The following is a 24495-nucleotide window of genomic DNA, read 5'->3' as shown; positions in this document are numbered from 1 at the left end:
AGCCAGATATTGTTCTGTCTCTCACATTTGACCAAAACAACATATCCTGGACACCAACCTTTCTCCACTCCCAGTAGCTGACAGTGTGTTCCAATACCTTCTGGGCAGTTTGTCCTGCACCCCAGACTCCTTTTTTTGCATAAAAGGAGGCACTGTATGCTACTCAAAAGTCTCTTTAATAGTCTGTCCTCATGTTATATCTTTTAATTCTTGAGTTTCTCCTCAAGAATGAAGTCACAACTGAAGCAAGATCAAAAACCTAACGTGGAATTTGAAAATAAACAGTTTGATTTCCAGTAAACTTCACTTCTGATGTTCAAACAGATGATTCTTTTCACACCCCCACACCCCTCCCAAACATGACTTCTTTTGTCCAACAGGATAATTAAGTGGGACCCAAAATAATCTTCCTGTTGTTAGAGTCATTCTTGTTAAGAATTACGAGATTATCACCTAAGGCTGTGTATCACAAGAAAGAGCCATCTCTAACTGTAAAGAGTAGAGAAAAGCAGTTCACAGAAGTGCTTAAGAAGTTCTAGGCATCACCTCTACAGAATCATCATGAGAAATCCCAGGAGGCTTCTTGGACAATCAGAATCTATCTTGATTTGAAACGGTTGCGTTGATTCAAAAGGAGGTCTCTTCTTCAAAGGTGACCAGCTCCACTGAAGTCATAAGGAGAAGAGGAAAGAGGGAGACGCAAATTCACCCTTTCATATGCCATTTTTATGTTTGTACAAGAAAGCTGCAGGCAAGTTCTTCAGCAATTAGAATTCTTATTATTAGGATACCTGCTGATACAGCATGAAAGCTATTCTAAAATAGTAAATCTTGTTAATATTGCACATATCAGCAAAACAATGCCTTCCCAGATCAACCAGCAACAGTTGAAGATGCTACATTAAAACAAATAATCTGGCAAGTTATTTTGGGTAGAAAACTATACCACAAAAGTATACAAGCATCAGTAAGGGATAAACCATGTAGACAGAAAATTCCAGGCCTAAAGAAGAAACACAGTATGAGAACTACACTATTGGGCACCTAAAAAGTACAACAGTGACATGTTGATTATCACAATACACACTGAGATGGATAGGAAGTATGGTACTGTTATTTTTCTAAGTGTCAAAACAAGGTCCAACTGCCAGTAACTTTTTTTTTTTAGACCAGCAAGATAGAAATCCACAGAAGCACAAGAACTCTTCAAATCATGCAGAAAAACGTGCAAGACTTGTTTCACTGTTAGTTCACTATTCTGTCATGTGTTTAAATTCTGTACCTTTGCAAAGCTGTAAGAATAAATATTATGTATAACTTCAAAAATCAGAAGTTAAATATAAATGGAAAAACTTGTTCAAAAGAAGTAAAAGGAGCAGCTAAAAGTAAAATCTGTACAGATAGCATAAAGACCATGTAAAAACATCACACTGCCTTCTGAGAACAAAATCATGCCAGACATGAATAAAAGGACTCTAAAAGAAGATAGGAATGGTTTTTTTGTAGGAATGTATCCTAAAAAAAAAAAAAAAAAAGAAAAAAGCAGAAATTGTGTGCAAATGAGGAAGATAAGCCCCAGATCTGGCAGGTTACATAGAAAAAAATAAGCATATTTAAAAATTAGAGATTGATCTGAAAACAAAACAATCCTTCTGTTTTGGGAGCAGGAAGCCTCACACAAAAACCTACAGAACTAAGATGACAAATATAAAACTGAAAATTTAGGAGCCTTTCTATTACTTTCCATTACCACTGATTGGATAAAGACCTCCAATTCATTAAATATTCACTTAGTCAAAGAGATATAAAATCTGCAGAGTGAACAGATTTTTCTGATATTCTTGTATAACTCCAAAGGCTTAAACAAAATACAAGTCTTGGTATTGCCAGAGTCCTTGCAAAACTCAAACTTTCAAAGGCTGAGTGAAGGAAAGTAAGAGCTGATTTTGTCTCTGTCTTGAAGTCTAGCAAGGAAAAAACACAAAGCACCATTTGAACTACTTTGATGTGATTTGGTGTGGAGACTTTAATCATGTCAGCCAGCTCCAACGTTAAAATAAATTGTGAACAGTTTGCCTCACAACTACCCACCAGTAACAGGCATTTGATATACGCCCTTTAAAAAGCACAAAGATGACAAGTTGCATTACTCTGGTTTACAAATAACTGCTTTCATCATGAAACAGAAGATACTCCCGAAAAAGAAAAATAGAGGATGTTCAAAAAAATAGAGGTACACCTTGCAAATTTAGTTAAAATCAGTTGAGAGGTACCACACACACGGAGACCATTCTGAACTGTAAGCATGCACACACAGTCATGAGAAACCTATGGTCCTAGGCCCACGTATATTCCATGGTCAATGCACTGCTGTTTCCCTAGTATTCGTATCCAAGACACAGTAAATCCAGTTTGGATAGGTTTTAGACATCCTGCAATTACACAACTTTCAGTTGCAATGCAAATACAGTACAAATCAGAATTATTTTTATGTGGTCAATTCTTCTGTACAATGATGTCTTTTTCTCCCTGTTCAGTCTCACTCCTCTCTTTGATAATATTCTCTAATCCGTACCTGTTTCCCAAAAGATGAACCAATGACGACAGACTGTATAAGGCATTTCCTTTAGGTTATGATTGAGACATAAGAAAAAAAGTAACACCTAACAAACATGCATGTCAACAGATACAGTAAAAAAGTACTAATCACATGTTCTACTAGCTACAAAGCATTACTACAAACAGTACGTTTTGTTATTTCCTGTCATTGTGCCAACAGCTTCATGAATCTTTGTCAAAGGCAATTAAGATCAACAAATCAAACATTCAACTACTGCGTACAAAACTGTTTTATAGAAAGCCTCTTTGACGTAATACCAGAAAGGGAAAAAAGTCCAAACCATGAATATATCTGAAGCAATTCTAAGAACTCTGCCTCCCTTTACTGCCTGTGAAGGTTGTTCTTAAGTAGTACACAAATAATTAGTCATTAACATACAATGAATTAATCACTAACATATACTCAAAAAGCATTCAGAATATATTTCACCTTTATTTAAAACAATTAACTAATGCTAACATTATGGTAAGAACTCGTGATAACATAATAATATATTCAATTATATAATATTCATATATTAATTATATTATTATAGACTAAAATAATATTATAACATGATTCTAAATCTAAACTGATTTATATTAATATATTTTGTATTATGTATTATATATTTATAGTATTGTATATGAATAAACACTGAAACACTAAGCGATTGGGTTTTATTTTGCAAACCAACATATCTGAAATGTAAAGTTATTCTTATTGCAGCATGTTCCTTACACAAGTTTATGAATACTAGCAGATTTATCTTGTACTTCTACTGCTAACTGAGAGGAATGACTTAGGTAGCACAAGTGATACAGATTTATTCCTTGATAAATTCCAGAAATGGCAGGGCTCAGATAACCTTACTTTCCGCAAACTAGTTGATTACTGCATATACAATCTATCAACATGTAAATGAAGCCTGAATTCTTAGTCAGGAAGAAAATTCACTGAAATAAGATTCCATTTGAAAAATGGACTTAAATTCACCACCTTGGAATAACATATTTGTCAACTGTGCCTTTTTTCCCAAAAATCCTTTCAGAGGATAGTAAGTGTCAATACCATGGGGAAACCCACAGAACTTGCCACAGTACACACGGCATCTGAAGTTACCATCTTCAAATTTGAAGCATAACTATCCTATAGAGTTCCAACCTGCATGAAACTAATTTCTTATTAGCCACCATGTGCTTGCTTTTGCCATTATAAAACCTATTTTGATTATCCTACTTTAATAAATGGGAAAAACTCTGAAAGAATCCATGCAGACAACAGTTTTAAATAAAGTTATCAATAGGCATTTGAACATCATGTAAACTGGTAACTAGACAGTTCTGTTTGTAGAAGGTCATGAAGTCCATCTCTGTTTCACCAAATGTCATACAAACATTAAATGCATTACAAGGAAAAACCTTCATCTTTCTAGACTGGCCTCCATTTCTTTATCTCTTCTCCCTTCCAAATTAATAATTCAGACTACCTACACTCAATTTCTTCTTGCCTTACATTTGAAAGGTTTTTTTTGCTTTACCTACAAAATAAGTCCATATGCCTGCTCTACTTAATACAAGACGACTATAATGCACTGAGACTCTCTGATAAAATTCCTAATATTCTAAAATTAAAAACCATCCACAAAAAACACATTTTCATTCACTTGCATGATTTACCAAGTCAATGTCTTTCCTATTTCTCAGTACTAGGTATGATTGCATTTTTTACAAAACATACTGAATTGCACCTTATCATAAATCTACTGTGTGTCTCTTTCAATAAACCATGTCCTACACTGTAAGTCTTCGTACAGATATAACAATTCTCCTTTGTCATAAAGAAAACTACACTAATATGTGAATAGTCCAATTCATTTTATGGAATATACTTCCAGAACAATGATACTACTCACTGAGTAAGTGTGTGATATACCAACATTAAATCAATAATTTCTTAAGTAAAAAGAAATTTCACTTTAGTTCTAGTTTAATTTTAAAATCAGTTTCACTCCTAACATACAAGTACCCATTCACCCCCCTCTTCTACAAGGATGGAGGTGGCAGACTGGAGCCATTTGCTTTTAGTTTTTTTGTGTCAGAAAAGGATAATGTTAAAGGAATGAGGAAAGCTAATTAGAAGGAGCAGGAAGGTTACAGTGAATTCCTGAAGGAGACTGCCAATAAAGAAAGGTCATCTGTTCATCCCTAAGAACGCAATCACACAGCCTACTGACAGTAATATCATATGGATTTCTGCAGAAAACACTGTTCATAAAGAACTATACACAAGATTTTAAATTAAATAGGAAAACAAAGCAAAGATAGCTAAGTTCAGCCACATGAAAACTCATAATTCCCACATCCCACAGTTCCACATTTTACTTATCAGAAGCTATAATACCCGCATAAGTATTTTATTCTTTAAAAATTTCAGTTAGCCAGTTCAGACACTTACTCAAATTGTCAGAGATGACTAATATTCAGTGAGACCTAGGGGTTCCCAATTATCTCAAAAATTACTGAAAACAGATTTCTCAGCTTTCAATAGAATCAAACATAAAATATATATATACACAAATTAAGTGTATAAATATATAACATATAAAGGAATATAAATGACACTCTTATCAATTTGAATCACAGATAATACATGAAACCTTATGGTTGCCTCCAGCGATCTCAGGGAATGTAAAAATTCTGACTCACAGCTAAGTCTGCACACCGTAAAGACCATGCACTGTAATTCCATGACTCAGACAGCTGTGGAATTGAAGCATGACATTAATTTTAATCTAGTGAGGACTAGTAGACAAAAAACCCAACAAACATACTTCATATGATATGAAGAAATTTTATGAGTTGGTCAAACAAATCTTACCCCAGCAGAATTTTAGCATGAACCTCTTTGTTAGTCCTTGAGATTTCTCTCAAAGAGGTAATTTCTGCATCAAACCAAAATCCTCTTTCTTCTGGAGTCTCAACATTGTAGTTAACCATCACCACATCACCCACTTTTAGTTCACTCCACTTCAGAATGGTTCTTGCTCGGGGTCGAAGATTACTGGTTTCCATTTCTACTATGCCATTCTCTGGGTACCTTGAAAAGTAAAACCAACAACAGTAATGATTACAACTCCTGTAACAGTATGAAGTAAGTCACAGACAACATTTTTCAAGAGTATAAATTTTTATATGTGCTTTGGGCATATAAGAAACATAGTATAAAAATTTGACCTAATAGCCTTTTGAAAGTTTAGTTTTCATCTAAACAGAGACCAGGAATTTGACTAATCTCAGATGGAAAAAACAGTCTCCATGAGATTTCTCTCCAAAAAAAAAATATTTTTTTTAAAAATAATTAAGTAAATCTATAAGCACTGGATGACTTTTTGATTGGAATGTGACCAAATTCAAGGTTTTGGCTACATATGGCTCCAGTTCGCTCCCAGTAAAGTCAATATTCCAATTAAAAGGACAATGAAAAAGTAATGAAGATTAAAACTAGGTTTTTCAACTCAGCGCATTTCTAATTTGCCTTTGTTTTCATGCATTTGTTACATTTCCACTAACTTCAATAACAACACATTTAGGACAGTTTTCTTTAAAAATTTGACCCTACAGGCATAGCATATCAAACTCTATGCACCACATTTGAAAAAAGTTTAACTACAAAATGTAGGAAGTGCGAAACAGAACTAAGACTCTCAATGAGATACATGAACCAATAAATTTAAAGTGTTTCTCCTTTTTAATTACAAAACCAAAAAATCTAGAAAGATAAATGTGGGAATCATTCCTGCTTTTGACAACACACTTCTCTTGGCAAAATGTAGTAAGGAATGCAATATTAAAAGAAATTAATAGTTTACTAAATCATAATTAAGAAATTTTGGTTGATTTATTTTTCACTGAAATTTGGTGACTTTTTACACAGTATTTTACATAGTATTACCCACAAATTGCTAGGGTTTATAAGAGATTGCTTTCTTCCTCCTGTGTTGGTATAGGTCATCACAGCACATACACAAAAATCAAAGAGTAATTAATAATTTCTGAAAGGCTCCAGTTCCTTTCCAAGTTGAGAAAGACTCATTTAGCAGAACTAAGATAGTGATATTTGACAGCACTACAACTCAAATCCCAATGCACGAAAGAAAGCTCAAGATTGGAAATGTTAACTTCTCAGTTTAACACCACTGCCTTCTTAAATCCTCTGTATAAAGGCAATTATTCAATGATAGTAGAGCCTGTATAGTTTGCACATGTGCTGGAAAAACAGCACAATACAGACATGATGAAAACGCTGCTTTCAGAAAAAAGCTGGCCTGTTATAAAAAGTAAGAAGCAAGATCCTAGACTAAAACAGTGAAGTTCCTTTCTGATACTGTGTGTAAGCAAATAAAGAATCTTCCATCATTTAACTAGTACTAGATGAGGTCACAGTGCAAATTCAACAGAGAAAATGAAAGTAAGCCTACTGCCTATAAACAAGTGCTATTAAAAGTATCCATTTTTCCTTCTTATATCATCCTCAGCAATGTTTGTATCTTAAATTACATTTCCATCATGCAAGTATTGGTACTTTAGCAAGAGCACACATGCTTTATAGTTAATAAAGCTTTATCAAACAGGACTGTTAAATCATAATGGCAAAATCCTACTTTTGCTAATAAAAGCACTGCTCTGCCACTTTGCAGGATTCCTACCTGTAGTGAACAAGATCATTTCAAGGTCTTGGGGAAATCACACATTGTAACTTACTACATTACTACATAAATAAATACTAAAACTACTGTCATTAACAGCATGAGGCTCTGATAGACTATAGCCTAAAATCAGGATGTCTACTCCTAAACGGTTCATTGAACGCCCACTGATGTAATTGGAGACATTTTAAACAAATTCATTTTGCTTTGTTTTATGCCTTCTATTAAATCTAATACACCAGTTTGCTACTACAGATAAGGTGGGGAGGAAGGGGGTGGTAGGGAGGGGAGCGGCACTATACCTCACATTCTATCACCAGGCCTTTTTGCCCTCTACCATGCAGATATATAGAGTGTGCCTTAAATTTGTGGGAAGATTTATCTTTTTGTTTAAAGAAACCTGAACCACAACAGTTTAAGAGTGGCTGTACCTTTAGATAAATCAATGGCCAAGTAAAAAAACCCAAACATACCCTTAACTACTTACAAAAGTTAAATCCAAAGAGTGTTTTTTCCCCAAAATTTTCAAATCCTAAACATCTGCATGACAGGAATTATATCACACGAAGACAGGTGCTTGGGATCAAGCTATTATCCAAATGTAAGTCTCATATGATGTAACTCTCCACAGCTCCTAAATTTTTTTATTTTGTTTTGTTTCCAATTTAAATTGTACTGCAAAGCTAACATTTGTGTTTTCACCTTTATGTTGTGCAGCTTTCCCTTAAAGGAACTATTACAGAATTCTACTATAATAATTATGACCATTGGAACTGTAATATCCACAAAAAACGTAAGACAGATTCATCTACAGGTAATAAGACAAAGCAAAAAGCAACTATAGAGATAATGTCTATTTTATTGAGTGCCTGAACGATGACATTGCGTTATAGTACAACAGGCTACTGAAACCTTAAGGCAGCTATGTGTGAGCTACTAGTCAGTTCCAATCATCTTACAATAAACCCTTCCTAAAGTTCGGAGAAGACATCAAGTAACACACAGTAAGTGAAGGCTCAGTTTACTTGAACTCCAAAATGAAAATAGGGCTTAAACATCAGGAAACTAAAGAAGAGAGATAAAAATAGACATCATTTATGTATACAGTGAAATAATCAAGTGAGAAGTACATATGAGATCAGTGGGATTGTAAAAATAACCAATACACATTTAAAAAGTTCCAGTTTCACTGTCAAAAAAAGAAAAAAGTGTGACTTACAACAGTTTACATTCATAGAAACTTAACTTTGAGCTGAAAAATATATTATTTTCAAAAAATAACATCCCTTCAGGTTCTGTTTTTCCTGGGACACCTTTGGACAAATGTATTTTTTTACTTAAAGATTAAGAAATATTTTTTCCCAAATTCAGGTTTGTGTCATCTTTCCCACCCCTATACAACTCAAAACAGAATCTTTCCTACTGTACTGCTGAGGAACTTCAAAGATTGTCAGTTAACAATGACTCCACCTCTGTTCTTGGAAGTATGTGATGAAAGAACCCAATCAAAGATTGCTTATTAGCATGACTAGAACAAGATCACTTACCAAAAGACACCCCCAAAGTCCCCTTTTACAGACAGAAAGAAACTAACTCCTTTCAAAAGAAAGAAAAGGAAGGCAGACCCTTCACTGCGTGAATTCTTCCTCTTACTGGCTGGTCAGAAACTTAAGCTCAGAAACTTTGGAAGAAAAAAAAGATAGTTTACAAACAGGTGAGATTTCCCACGTCAGAATTCACCTTTCTTTTGCATCAGGTTCCAGACACTGAATGTTCTGCTGCTGTGCCTTCACACATAGAAATGTTTTTATGGACATCAGTGAATGCTAGCAGATACTTAACCATTCGTGTTTGTTCATGACTGACACCCCAGACAGAACAGCAGAAACAGCATTTGTCACAAGCTTTTGAGCTGGGCTCAAAATCGCACAGTCACACTATAAATGTTAAGCACAGTACCACTATTCCTCATTATACTAAGTAATAAGTAAACAGTACTTCCACAGTAAATTTGTGCCCTCAAATGTATCTAATGCCACAATTTATCTGAATAAGTATGGAAAAAACACACCCACATTAGAAAATGCTACTACCTCCATGTTCGTTTTCCCAAAGTTTAACATGTTATTTGTAAAAATCCCACATTAAATTAAAAGCTAATCTCTTAAATATGCAAGAGTAATATTTAAATATAGTATCACAAAATGGGAATACGTGGACTTATGTAGATAAACCAAAGCATAAAGAGAACAAATACGATCTTTTAACAAGTCTCAAGAATGAAGTAAAAAACCCATTCAGGCAAGCTATAATAAAGGACTACTGTTAGACAGGAATGTTTACTGAAAGTGTTTTCTTATTTATTGAGTTACTTTTAGAATCCTAAGATGACCCTCAAGAGAAAACAGAAACATTTTCACAGCAGTCTTCTAATTAGACTAGCTTAAGTTTGGTACAGTTGAAATGAAGATTGTATGACACAATTCAACCTTTAAACTTAAAACAATTGTAGACATTTTCTTGGTTTTCCACGACACTTCGCACCTAATATTGAAAGAAGCAGACATCATAACAGTAAGCATAATGATAACAGTTTAATGAATACTGCCCATAAGAAGTCTCATGTTCATTGTTAAGCTGTATTTCCCTGTAATTTAATTCTTCCCTGCAATATTTCTAACTGTAAATACTAACACTAGCATTGCAAGAATTTCTTAAGATTTCCTATTTGTGTAGACAGTTTCCATAGCAAAGAATTATCCATGACGTAAAAATTCCAGTGTTTCTTGGCTATGGTCATTATCTGCCTGTTCCTAAAATGCTCAAATACTAAAAAACATGTTAGTTCTATGTCAGAATATACACAAGTCTGCTCAATTTACTGAGAACTTGCAACATATCCCTTAACACTTTTCCCAGCTGTCACCACAAAAACCGGATCTGGGAAGATAAAATTCTTGAAACAAAAGTAAAAGACTTCCCCATCCTCTCTCCATACTAGTATGGTAAAGAATGTTAGTGCAAATGTGAAATTTCTTAAATTATTATTTTCCAATATAAATGGAATGAAAGTATCATTTATTTTCCCAATCAACAAACTCAGAAAAGAATCATTCAATATACACCCAGAAATGAAGGAATAGAAGGGCACAAATAAAAGGAAAAAGGAATAAATTCATAGAGGAGGTAAATCTGATTAAGAAGGTAAACCTGAATAAAAACTATATTCACACCACCACTAGCCCCTGACAATTTGCTACCTGAGGAAATAATGAGCATAATTTTGCTGTAGTATTTTGAGAAAGCGAATGACACTACATTAGAAGAGCATCTAAGCTACAATTACGAATTAAAAAAAAATAAATCACTGGGATAATAAAGCTGTGTGTTTACACTTCCAAAAGATAACCAGTAGGTCTGATAATTTGTTATTACAAGAAAAAAAGTAACACATTTTGAAAGACAGACTGGAAGGATAATGAATATTAATGAAGATAAAAATCAGTTACATGGAACTTAAAAGATCTTGAGAACCTTACCTAACAACTAATCAATACAGAATTAGGCAGCTTAAACACTGAGAAACCGTATTAATAGCCTGAAGAGAAACATCTTGCTTTCCTAATGATTTTAGATCTGAGTATTAAGAAAAATTAACTTCTAGACTTACACCACTGTACTGTGTAGACAGCATGGATACTCTAAAAGACAACAAACTGGAAACAGTATCAAAACAGAAGTTCAGAAGCAGTAAGAAATATATATAATTGAATTTTTTTCATACAAAACTGTTGTATAATGAGTCTAAATACTGTGACTGTAATGAAAAACAGGTTTACTTCACTAGCTATCATACAGGATGACAAGTCACACAATTACTGAAAGACTTATTTTTTTAAAAACCTTTCCTCAAGTGTTCAATGCTGTGACTGTGCAAGGAGAACACTTACAGCTAACTAAAGACAAATAAATAAGAAGTAGAAAGAGTTCAATCACATTCTCACTGACCACACCACACCATGTATCACTTTTAAAGGAAAATAAAGTTTAACGGTTGACATTTCAGTTGCTCTCTCAAACAACTACTAGGACAGCAAAGCTTCCTTCCCTTCATTTCATATGCTTTCTGAAGAGGCACAAGAAACACGTGGATTTTCTCCTCAAACTACTTCCTTTTCAGTTTGCAGAAAGTGTCTACATCCTTAGAAATCAAAGCCTTACAGTTAATGCCAGTTGTCAAAACCCTGAAGACTAATACATGCAAACACTCTGAGATTATAAAACACAGATTATGCAGTCAGGAAATCCACTGCAAATGGGACAAGGGATCTTACAAAGAATCAACTTCTTGAAATTAAGAGCCATAATGTGCAGCCTACTCCCCCAAAATACTTTTAAGTTTGAACTAATATGCCTAAGACAGCCACATCATAGTGGCACGCTTTTTCTAATGAGGATGTAAAGAATGAAGACTCACATGTGACCTAGCAGGTCTCCTATTGTTTTAGCATTGTCTAATAATCTGTATGAGAGAATGTTCTGAATCAGTAAACAAACTAATCACGGGTATTAGAAACTAGAGAACAAAATTACGCAGCTAGGAGAGGTGCTCCAAGTAGTCATTCAGACCAATTACAAGAAAAAAGTTTGTTACTGACAGAAGGTCAAAGAAAACATGTTTCCCCTTAGGAAAAGATTGTCTTAACAGACGATTCTGCTGGCCAGGCAATACAGCTCTTGTTCCTCTTCTGAAAGTCTAAAGTGGCCAATGTGAACTGAAGATAACAAGTGCCATAACGAAGCTATGATCTGTAGCTCCCAACATCTCTTCCTATTTCTAGCCATTAATGTAGTATCCTTCAAAAGAAATTACTCCCCATTCTCCTCACTTCAACTGTTGAGACTACTGCCAGGAATTTGACAGCACACACCTGATATATATATTAAGCACAGGAAATAGTGCATAAAGAAAAAAGTCAAATATTTCAGTTAAACATGTTTACAAGGGGTATTACATTGTGTGCAATTGTCACAGAAGACAAAACAGAACTGTTTGCATCATGCACCTTCACTAATGCTGCTCAAAGCAGTTACCTTTCGAAGAAGCAGTGATTCTTTCCCTTGTTTTGCCCCCACTGTGCAGCCACTGGGCAAATTCATTTGATTGGATCAGTGACATAAAAAACAGTACTATTCACTTAGTGAACATTAGTTTTTAGATGTATTAGGAAACAGGAACGTTTCACTGTACAGCCACACAACCACCAAATTCAATGCAACTTAACTATCAGATGTACATAGTTGGGACGTAAGGTAAGAGGAAGAAGCAGTGGCCACCTCATTTGACAATGGCCCATAATGTCTTTTGGTCTCCAAAATCAATTTATCAACAGTGCCACCTGTGCAAATTCTCAGATACATTCTATTAAATCCCAGCCTACTACCTTTATTTGAACACCTCACGTTAAAAATATTCTGAAAAACATACCTGTTAAGCAAGTCTAATCTTCAAACAATTCCTTGGGAAAGGAACAGAAAGTTTAAGACTATTCTCCTCTTGTCAATCTCTTCAGCTAAGGAGACACTTTAAAGGGGAAAGTGATTCTTTTTCTTGACTAGATAGTACTTAGAATTTTCTTCTCATTTCCTCAAAATACTCTGTACTCGCCAGCTATCAACCTGTGTCTTGCATGTTATTTACACAGCACACAGTATGAGTGAAATTTTTGACCACTATGACACCACAGTGAAATCCTAATTTTCTTAATATCTGTGTGCATGTATACACACACACTTTTAAAGAAAATGCAGAATTGTGCATAAATACTTTTTTTTTTTAAAGGTTAATGACAGTCTGGACTACAAATGACAAATGAAATTCACCTAAGATAGGCAAGACTTTTGGTAAGGATAATGGCTAGAGCAGGACAGAGCATTTTACAGTGCTAGGCTATCACAATCTTTCAAACAAAATGACTTACAATTTTTTTTAATTTTGTCTCCTCCCTTTATAAAAAGGATGATCAGTAATACCTTTAGCCTTCATTGGGAACTGTTTCTCCTCACACCACTTTGAAGGCGAGCTTCTCTTACTGTCTGCAACCCTGATTAGTCCTGAATAAATAGATGTGTAAGAAACAGGTTTAATTAAAGTAATCTTCTTGACAATGAGAACCCCCCTTGTACATAAAGACGTTCTCCTCCTGCACTTAAAGACCTTTCAAAGCTCCTACAACATGAAATAATATAAGAATAAAAGTTTTCCATTTGAACTGGATGAGATCTGGGGAAATAAACACTTAATATAAAAAAGTATTTCAAGTAGGATCCCTCCCACCTTTTTTCCTCCTAAACTACTTTTTTGTCTTGCACTGTTCCCCATGTGTCCAAATCAAGTTTGTTGCCCAAGTTCCTATTTTTGTATCTCTTTCAGTTAGCATAAGGCACCTACGCTCCTAACGTGACGCAAACACTTCAGACGCAGAAGCAAATAAGCTTAAAATGGTAAAAAAGATGGTCAATCTTACAAATGCTTCTCAGGCAGAAGCAAAAACAAAAATGAAAACACCGGAGTACTGAGCTGACGGGTCAATGCATTTTAGCAAATTAACTGCAAACCTTCCATCTTGCAATGAAAGATACTGCTGACAAACTGATACAACTGAGTTAGTTCAATTTACAGTCAGTAACAGAGGAGTCCAACAGGTGTCCTGGTTCACTGAAACCAGTCCCCTTTTACTGCACGCTACCACATACACTAATCTTTTCCTGGACTCCATTTATGATCTGAGGGTCTAAAATTACTGTGGTATTTTCCACAGTAATTTTTATTTTTATGACATTTTACACAGCTTAGGGAAGACTAACTGGCTAATGAGAGAGACATACTGACTGAGGCTTACAGGTATGGTAGTGGCATATTCTTATGTGCCTTTACCTTCAAAGCAGGCTGTAATCACTTTGGGTTAAAGAATGTCTTTTTGCTAAATGGTTCTACGAAGTTTAGTGCAACAGTACATGAATTTATTCTTGAGGACTACAGGTCCTGATTAGTAATAATATTTGATAAAAGCATATATAGTACATAAAAACAAGCTCTTCATTTAGATGCAACAGCATCAGCAACTTAAGGACAGAACCAGTAAGAACAGACATCTTACTAGATACTGAGGAAAATTAACACTGTTCTCAATTCTTCATGCTGAAGGAGTAAATGGACTACACATCAGTAGTTTTATTTCTTAGAAATGCACTACCCAGGTTTATTCTGTAAACAAAATTGCCTCTGTAACAGACATACATCTGCACACATTCTTCTCTTCCCATTCCTTCCGCCCTGTATTTTTGGTACAGGGTGTCTGCATGAATGTACCACAAGCAGCAACTACATAACTGAGTTCTCCACAAGAAACAAAGGTCAGCACACCCAGAGTGCAAATGAGAGTGTCACCCTAGGAAAGCCTCATTCATGATCATGCCTGCTTTGCCAGGCTTCGTGCAAGAAAGTTCATCCATTCAAAGCTGTTTTGTCTGCACAAAACAGCTGTTGGTTCTACTCAACTTCAAAACCCTAACAGCATACAGGCTCCCAAATAAATGATGAACGTGCACATGGAAATGATACCTCAGAGAAACTATCGGCTCTTAAGTACCCCTTCTAACTACCTACACATCAGTCTATAGGCACAGAGAGTAGCTCCCACACCCACAGTTTAGACAGAGTGGGTTTCCGATTTCTTCGTTACACAGTAATTACTGTAGGATCACATCCAAGGACAGCATAGTTTGTAAACACATGTAATAGCCAGTACTAATATTCTACAGATATCCAGAATGGTGGCATTCTTTAATAATGTCAGAGTTAAAAGTATATTGCAACTTCATCTCTGCCTTAGCAGTCTTGCAACACATTTTCAAATTACCAGCACCCACCAAGACCACCTCTAAGATCACTATATCCTTTGATCTTCCAGCTAGCAGCACAAAGACACATAGGGACCATCTGCAGTAACTGCTCCCAAGCAAGTTGGACAATGCCTATTCTATCCAACTTACGAAAAGCTATGCAATTTAAGAAGAATATAGGAAAACTAGTTTTCCAACCAAAATCAGAAGCAGGCTGGATCTTAATTAAGTCAAAACCTAGACTAGATCCCCCCAAAAAATCTTGCAATATTAAAAAACCAAAAAACTGAAAACCACATGCAGGCTGTCATTCTCCCTGTAGAAGCCAGAGAAATCATGAAAGTCATCTTGCTGACGAACAGAAGTACCACGCTGGTTGCCACATGCTCTGAAGGTTAACATCAACTATTGGTTTTCTACTCCATTAATGATGAGGATCCCTCAGAAACTGCAGCATTCTCACCAAACCCAGAACAAACATTAACTTCAGTCAACTGCAAGGAGAGAAGGCTGGAAAACCCACTGAACGATGGTGTACCGATATGGAAGCAAGGACTAATGTAATAATCCTCAACATCCATCAGACAAACAAAAATATCAACCAAAGAGCTTCTCTTTGAAGAGGGACACTAATGGACAATGTGAACCCTAATGCATTTGGAAACTTAAGTCTAACAAGTTAAAGCCTTCCTGTTCACCAACAATGACAAAAGTCTATTTTAGTGAAACGAAACATTAAAAAATGAGGAAAAAATCTACTCTTAATAAATCTACTATTAGAAATACTCTAACTTCTGCCTGCGCAAATCCAGGAACTTGGTAAAACTTTCAGGAATCCTCACTAATAGTAATGGCCATCTGGCTACCTAAATTGCCAGAATCTTGGGCTGAGAAACAAAGAGACCTAAGACTACTTGCAGATCTGAAAGACTTCAGAGAACATCACTCCACAGCTCATATTAAGCATGAAGTAAATAGATGGTCCCTCTTGCTAAAGTATCTTGTTCCCTAGAATAAATAACCACAGTGTACTTTTGATGCATGCAGATATTACCTCAAGGTTTCATCTAAAATTCTCTATTGATTGATATAAAATCTGAGAGGGGTATCATCAGTCAAACACAACGGCCCTGAAAAAAGGTTACCTACAATTAAGCCACACTAAATATGGGTAGGCATACTGACGTTTCTCAGGCTGCAGAAGCGTTCAGCCTTCCTGTGACTACTGTTAAGAGCCTTCTTAAATGGAAGGCCTTCATTACAAATGACTTAAACAGGAAAAGGAAGGAAAAGACAGCATGTTTGTAAATCAGTAAGTCTTTCCACTACTTCAGGGAAGAGCTAACCATCAAGAAGCTAACACTCACAGAGTGAGCAAACTGTCTCCCTGAAACTAAGTAGACTATATCCAGCACTGCACAATCAACAAATACGAAACAGAGTTAAGAGGAAAGCACAAAACTTTCGTATGACACAGCACTGTAATACATGTCCTTACGGTGTCACATTAAGCTACTGAAGTGTCCTGCTCCTAATTTAGAACTGATTCTTAAGTAAGCTGTGGTGGAGACTCTACCTACAGTTATCTCAGTTAACTTTACAATCTAAGCATATGTTGGATTCCTCATGAGTCCTTTCAAATAAGGATTCAGCTTTCTTCTGTTCAGGACAAGTTCACATCTTCTTCTGTATTAAAAGACAGTTGCTCGGAGCAGATGAAAGTAATGTATGAAACTTGATAGCACACCCTTGACTTCAAAGTCTTTAATGGCTCTTTGTGACACTAACAAATGCAAAGGTGAAATGAAAATACAGTGAATAAAGTGGGAGAAGGGGAGGAAGACAACACTAGTAGAAACAGGAACACACCTGTGAACAGTACTGCCTCCAGGGAAAAGGCTGAATTCAGAAACTGAATGCAGAAGATGGACTATCAGGCCAAAGCTGTACAGCCACAGCTGGGATGCCAAGAGAGTTGGTAATGACTGAAGGTCAGCATTGATAAAAGTGATACTTCGGTCTCTTCATCACTGTTGAAGATAGGGCTTTTAAACAAGCACCACAAGCCTTTTTAATCTTTGAACTTATCACAAGAACTGTGACTCCAGTTTAATCTGGGACTGAGACCTTATTGCTCTCTACAATTACCTGAAAGGGGGTTGTAGAGAGGTGGGTGTTGGTCTCTTCTCCCAAGTGACTAGCATCAAGACAAGAGGAAATGGCCTGAAGTTGCACCAGGGGAGGTTTAGATTGGATATTAGGAAAAATTTCTTTAACGAGAGAGTGGTGAAGCACTGGAACAGGCTGCCCACAGAAGTGGTGGAGTAACCATCACTGGAGGTGTTCAAGAAACGTGTGGACATGGCATTGCGGGATGTGGTTTAGTGGGCATGGTGGTGTTGGTTGATGGTTGGCCTTGATGATCTTACAGGTCTTTTCCAACCGCAGTGATTCTGTGATTCTGTGTGAGACATTCTGTTCCTCCAAATGGCACTAGGTTTTCTATAAGTAGAACCATCTCTCTGCAGAAGTATGCGGGCCTTACAACTATTGCAGCAATTTAGTTAAATGCTAGGCATACAGCCTCGGAGAGGTGAGGAGGGGAAGGGAAAGGGAAAGGGAAACCACAACAGAAACAACTCAGCTATCCTGTTCCCTACAAAATCAAGGAGGTATATGTAGTACCTCCTATCTGTAGCAGTCACAGCTGGTACGAGAGCTCTGTTTAGCCATAAAGTAGTTACCCCATCGAAATTACTGTAACTAGGCTCTCGTGCAGGAAGATTAATTTCTCTTAATCATACTCTTTGCTAGAACAGCTCTGCCATATTTTTCCCCTTCACATTCACTGTAACTACACCATTTAAAAAACAAGTGGAAAGAAGAGAGGAACAAATGAACTCAGCCCCTCAGAGGAGGTACATGCCTATGAAACTAAACATTAGAAGAAAGTGAGTTTTACGAAAATGTTTCTAAGTTTTGCACAGGATTTGTGATATGTAAATCTAGCAGCACCACTGCTAAAACTAGCTTTCTCACTTAAGGGAAGGACATGCCCTGCTTCATCCTTTAAGAACAGCTGTTCTTCGGAGAACACAGTGACCTAAAAGTTACCTTGTTGAGAAAGAATTAATGATTGATTGGATTCTTCACTTGATGGGACTGTCAAATGTTTCCAGCTAGAAAACCAAAGCCAGATGAACATCAGATCTGTTGATGCTGTTCTACTTCCAAAAGAATCAGGTGTGGAAAATACAAGCAAGCCAGTACAGATCAAGCATCCTTGATGCACAGCCACAGGACTGCTTAGAACTACTGGTTAGGGCAGCATTATCCCTCACTGGAACTGGTGGAGGGAGAGTAAACACACAACAATTTCCTGATACATTTTGGATGGAAATTCTTAATTAGTTCTTCATGCTCTTCTACAGATTTTCTTACCACCCCCAAAAAACTTCAAAGTAGAGAGAAGTGTGCTCCAGTATAAATTAGTAAGGCAATTAAGGCTAAAGGGGAACTTCCCTGACAAGCATAGTCTAAGAGAAAATTACTGAGGTGAAGCTTCACTTTTAGATAAAATTCCCAGCTACACAGTTCTGAGATAGTTGGTGTCAAACAACACGTAACTCAGTCCTGAATCTATGAATACAGTGTGAATACCCATGGGACAGCTAACGAAAGAAAGAAATGAACAGTTTCAGGCCTTCATCTGAGTCTAGACATGGAGCTGTGTGTTTTGGAGACAGCTAGGTGAGACAGGCCTGCCCTAGAGGACTTTGTTGCAAGAACTGGGCCTATGATGGTGGAAGAACTGGTCCTGAGATGGGGCTGCACAGAATTCCAGTATCACCTACATAAACGTTGCTATTAGCATTACTGGTTCCAGGCATCAAGGGGTGCAGGGGGCAAGGACATTGCTTGAAGTTTTCTTTTTTTTGTGAGGAATCAGACTAAGTGTGCCACAGCACGTGGTACAGTAAAGTATATTTACTATTAATCACAATGAAGCCTCAGATCAGAGTCAAGGGGCTGGAGTAGCCCAATTCAGTGCACTACAGCTGACCTATCCCTCAGCTGTAACCTTTTTGGTTATATAACACGCAAAGAGGGAGAACCAACCTGGAAACTGAGCATCAGTGACAATCTGAGAAGCCGTGGACCCGTGTCCACCTCTAACACATAGTCCTTCCAACATACTCAGGTAATTTTGATGGCTTTATAGGCACCAGACTTATGTCATCCATTTGTAAGCCATTTTTATTCTGCTTCAGATAACAGCAAATGTTTTCATGTCTTGTAAGAATGTACCTGTTGTAGGCAAGGCGGAGCTGAAATTATGCCACCCAAGGGAATCATCTTCTTCAGGAGATAAAAGGGAAAAGAGCTTCTCCAAAACAACATAGCAAGGACAGACTAGAGAATGCCAAGTACATCTGGCAGCAAAATGCAGAGTCCAAACCTAAAGAGCAAAACACCCAGGAACAGGTAACTGTGCAGAAGCAGCTAGTACTAGCAGTAAAATACAAACGTTGAATAACAGGAGCGAAGAGAGAAATTAGATGAACCAATTTCTGCAACAGAGAATGACTGTGGGGCAAAGCACACCATGACCTCCCTATTTATCCACATCAAGCACAGAGGTGGCAGGATACATGTGTGGTCTACAGGCACCAAAGAGGTAAACACTAATGTATGAAAACAAAGCGGTATGAGTGCACACACAGCTACCAGATGAATATGCATCTTAGGTAACACTAGAAGAAATAAGTGAGACATTGAAAGATTTGTAACAAAGGTCAGAAACATTCATCAAAAACCCAATCACTGATAAACATACAAGTTTCACTTTCCAGAAAGCCTTCCAGTAGTTTTTCTTTCCAAAAAACTCTAACTTGGAATACCTTAGACTGATCAGTTAAGTAACTGTGACTTCAATGCTACCTTGCAACATTGTGTTTCTGTCCTTTACCCAATTTTGTTAGCTAAGAATATACAACTGCTATACATAATCTTATAGTAAGAGTAAAAAGACTGTCTCCACCTCCTGAAAGGGAACAGCTAGATCCTGAAGTAGACATAAGTAGAAGTCAATCTTCTTTTCTCTTTAGTATGAATATGCCAAAGAAAAATCAGAGCTGTTGCGAAACATTTTCTACTTCTGTATTTTTAACTCATGAAAAACAACAATACCTACAAAAAACGAACACAATTTCACTGCAACAGTTACAAACACTGTTTCTCAGAAATGTTTGCCCGTGGCTACCTTACATATACCCACAGTATTGTAAAAACAGGCAATCTTAAAGCCAGGTCTTTGAAACTACACCACAACAGACATGTAATTTCAAGAGAAAGTGTTTTCATTTTGATCATACTGGTTGACTAAGTTATAATATTCAATGAAATATTTACCTTTCTACTACCACATTTGTAATTCTCCAATATTTTAAGTAGAAAACTTACACAGTTGCACATACAGAATCTGAACTCAACAGTCAGAAAAGTGCGTTAAGTTGTATCTACTACTAGTAAGAGCAACAAAAAAGTGCTTTATGTAAGTCACATTCACAGTTACATATTAAAATAACTAAAGTTGAAATAGCTGCTCTAAAAACATATTTTGGAAATCTAAATTTTGTTAATACTGAGTATACTTTGCATCCTTCTACCTTAATCTTACATTGCACAAACTACAGGTTTTTTACTAATCTCAGTATCAAAAATTAAAAAACCTCATTTAAAATTTTATTTGTTTAGAACCTTAACTTAATATTTTAGCAGATGCTATTTAAAAAAAAAAAAAATCCAGACCAATTTCTCAAGCAAATGAAGTGGTGCAAAACCTGTTCATAAATAAGAAATCCCTCCAAACTCAGCATTTCCTACCCACACATTGCAGACTCTGGAATTTGTTTTTACTGCAGAAACAAACACACAGAAAAAACCCACACCCCATCCTTAATGCCCTCTCTCCAGTTCAGAATCAATTTCACACCCTCAGTCAAAGTTCTCTATAACAAACCTTTACTATAAGTGCAGACCTGCAATTTTGTGCACAGTTGTTCTATTTGGAATAAAATTGATCCAAATCAAGTAGCAAAGTTTGCTCTCATGAGAGTTCTCCTTCAGCTCCAATGAGAAGAATTGAATATACAGAGGGAATAGTTAAAAAAAAAATTAAAACAATACTTTACTTGGAAAAACCCAAAGTAAAAATTCAGTTATATAGTTTCTTTTTCTTATATAAGAAAGATTGATCTTAAGTTTCATAAAGACAAAGAAATTGTTACTTGACAAGTATTTAGGCATGAAAAATATCATTACTCCCAATGGATTCACTATACCAACTGAAAAGTGTTATAAATTTTTTAATAATTTTTCTCTTGGCTGCAATATTGAACTTGCTTTCTTTGATTCCAAGCTTCTTCAAGAAAGTCTTGGTTTATACAAACCAAATAACAACATGTGATGTCCTCAAAATAGTATCAGGAGCACTTACTCATCGTACTTGATATGATAAATAGCTTCTTCATCAGTGTCCATACAGTCTGAATAAGATGTGGATGGTGTACTGTCCAAGTTATTTGCATTTTCTCTAGAATGATCTTGACTTAAGTTTCCATTAGTCCTTTTGTAAGTGTTACCACTCTTTCCTTGAGCTTTACCATTCTTATGTCCCTTTGTTGCTCGGGTAACATTTTCTATATGAGCTTCAAACCAGGCTCCAATGCTGACATCACGGGCATCCACCAATTCGTTTATCTAAAAGGAAAATTCAATAACGAGTTTATGCTTATTTTGTATCATCCCGATTAAGGAAAAAATAAAGACAACTTACTATGCTACTGCTTAACTTTGTTACCAGTAAAACAATCAACTCTAGTAACTAGTTGAGCTTGAGCAAGTTCAAGTAACACACAGACATTAGTATGTTGTACCTTCAGTATTTTATTACTCTTCCCTCATTAAAATCTAGTATGAATATAATCTATATGTAATTAGAAAAGGCAAGAAGGCTAGATTTCCCCCCTCCCCCCTCCAAACATGGAAGTTAGCTTAATCTCTTTCATTACCCTTTCCTCTTGCTTCACCAATTGTACTTTATGGCTAAAATAAGCATATACAGCATTAAAATACTAGTTTGCAACCAGGGGATGTAAAGACTTCCCTGAGCCTCCAACTTGGAATTATTATTTAACATTCCAACTTTCTGGCCTGCAAGATTTTTTTTAACCCTTCAAGACTCCAGGAGAGACAAAGGAAACAAGTCTAACAAGGTTTCTACCGCAGTCAGCCGAAGTCTTATGACTATAAGAAATGGAACTATCTCCCAGATTTTCTCCCTTCTGTACCCCCAATAATACTGGTATTAAGCAACCAAACCACTTTACTGTTCTAAATCATGCTTAATTTTCTCAAGTCTTCAGCTAATTAAGCAGATGTTCTTTTAATATTACTAGGAACACTGAAAAAAGATTTAAAGAACACTTCATCAACAGTACACCAAGTATAAAAAAATTACTACAACAGAGCTACTGCACAGCCACACCATAGAAAACATCTATAATAAACAATATGAGATACATACATATATGGTTTAACCTACAGCCTTTGTCAGGCACCAGCGCAGTGGCAGACAGATACTTACTAACCTCAAAGGCTTGTTTCTATAAACTGAACAATCTTCCTGTATTTCCACAGGAGCAATCCAAACAACACACTCAATGACTTTTAGTATTTGGAGTAAAGCAGTCTTTAGGTATCTGAAAGTACAACTGACAGCAGTTTGAGCTTACAAGTTTATCCCAAGAAAGCAACACTTCGTAGTTTACTCTTTTCATTCACCTTCTTAAAATGACCTGCAAAACTCAATCCTTTGTTTTTCCTTCCATGTAAAATACCAACATGTACTTTTTTTATTTTTAGTCTTACAACCTACAGTTATCGAAGTACAGCTTTTTTTCTAGAATGAAAATTTCAGCCATGTAATAAACAAATCAGAGAAGGACAGCCTCATTTTAAATTTGTCAATCTATTTTAAATATAAACAGTGGATTCTGGCACTTCTAGAAGGAACCCTCATGAAGGCATCCCTACACAACCTTACATGTTTGAATTAGTTGTAGCTCAAAGAGCTTCTTTACTTCCTCCTCTCAAAAACACAGTTGGGCAAGACACACACTACTAAGGATTCCCCCATCTGCTGCTACTTCTGGCAACCAACTAGCAAAGTGCCAGAGAAGCCATGGTAGCCAAGTCAAGAATCATCATCAGATCCAGAACAAAATAAAACAATTAAAAAACAAAACAAAAAAATCAGTGCAAACTCCCTTAATCATTCCTATCCACTGCATCCTTCCATAATTTGATGTGCATACTTACACAACAGACTTCCCACCCTTACAAAGAGTAAGGGCAAATAATTATTACCACAGACCACTGAGGAACATCACATAACTATTTCATGTTAGTGGTGTCTGGCTTAAGAACTGAGTTATTAGTAGCTCTTTGTGAACAAATTATTAAACAACAGTATTAAACAAATACTGATTTTTATTATAGAATCAGTTTGTGTGGTTTTTATTCCAAGCTAGTCAGAGTTCTCGGCTAAAATGTTTTTACTACAGCCACAGATTTTTGGATGAAAAATTATGAAGACTGTGTGAGAATCAGAAGGGGAAACGTGCACATGCTTCTGAATGAGCTTTGGTTTGTCTGGCATCACTCCCGCGTGCCCAACCAATGTTACTCTAACTCCTCTCTTGTAACCTGTCTTGTTTTCCTCCTTTTGACATTGGAGATCAGCCAAAGGTACCTTGCTTAGCCAAGGTGGTGTCCTTCACACATGCTGAGTCCATCTTGGGAGAGACCCCCAGACCTTAAACCAGACACCACTAACTTTTCTCAGTCTTAGTAACAAAGAACAGGAGTCGAACATAATTCCACCCACTACTAGTCCTTCAGAGACCATGTAAGTATCAGATGCAAGGTACAACTGGAACACAAAACGAGCTAAAGCATTCTGATTTACATAACATGCAATGGCCACACAGAGGAACTCTCTTTAAATCACTATTTTAACCATCTAACAATAATTTAATTATTAACTATTATTTCCAATATCAACTCTACTACTTTTTTTTTTTTTTTAATTACAGGTTCCATTCTGGCCACCCTTCCTTTTGGTAATTGAAATCAGAAAGAGAAAAGAGGGTACAGAGGCTGAGACTATTCATAACATGGAGTATGTAACAGGAATCTTGTTGAGTCTAGCCCTGGATGC

General features: G+C 36.2%; 1 protein-coding gene across 3 annotated transcripts in view; it reads right to left on the bottom strand.

The window, feature by feature from the left end:
• The window catches only part of UHRF2 (ubiquitin like with PHD and ring finger domains 2), a 94382-nt gene that overhangs the window by 52968 nt on the left and 16919 nt on the right, over nucleotides 1–24495 (bottom strand). For all 3 annotated transcript variants that reach the window (XM_059833461.1, XM_059833460.1, XM_059833462.1), the window contains exons 3-4: nucleotides 21712–21974; nucleotides 5480–5698 (exon numbers count right to left, since the gene is read on the bottom strand). In XM_059833461.1, coding sequence (XP_059689444.1) covers nucleotides 5480–5698; nucleotides 21712–21974 — 482 coding nt within the window. The remainder of the gene's footprint in view (nucleotides 1–5479; nucleotides 5699–21711; nucleotides 21975–24495) is intronic.

This window comes from Gavia stellata, chromosome Z (assembly GCF_030936135.1).
Source record: "Gavia stellata isolate bGavSte3 chromosome Z, bGavSte3.hap2, whole genome shotgun sequence".
Lineage (NCBI taxonomy): Eukaryota > Metazoa > Chordata > Aves > Gaviiformes > Gaviidae > Gavia > Gavia stellata.
Note: the sequence above shows the minus strand (reverse complement) of the source record. Positions and strands in the feature narration are given on the sequence as shown.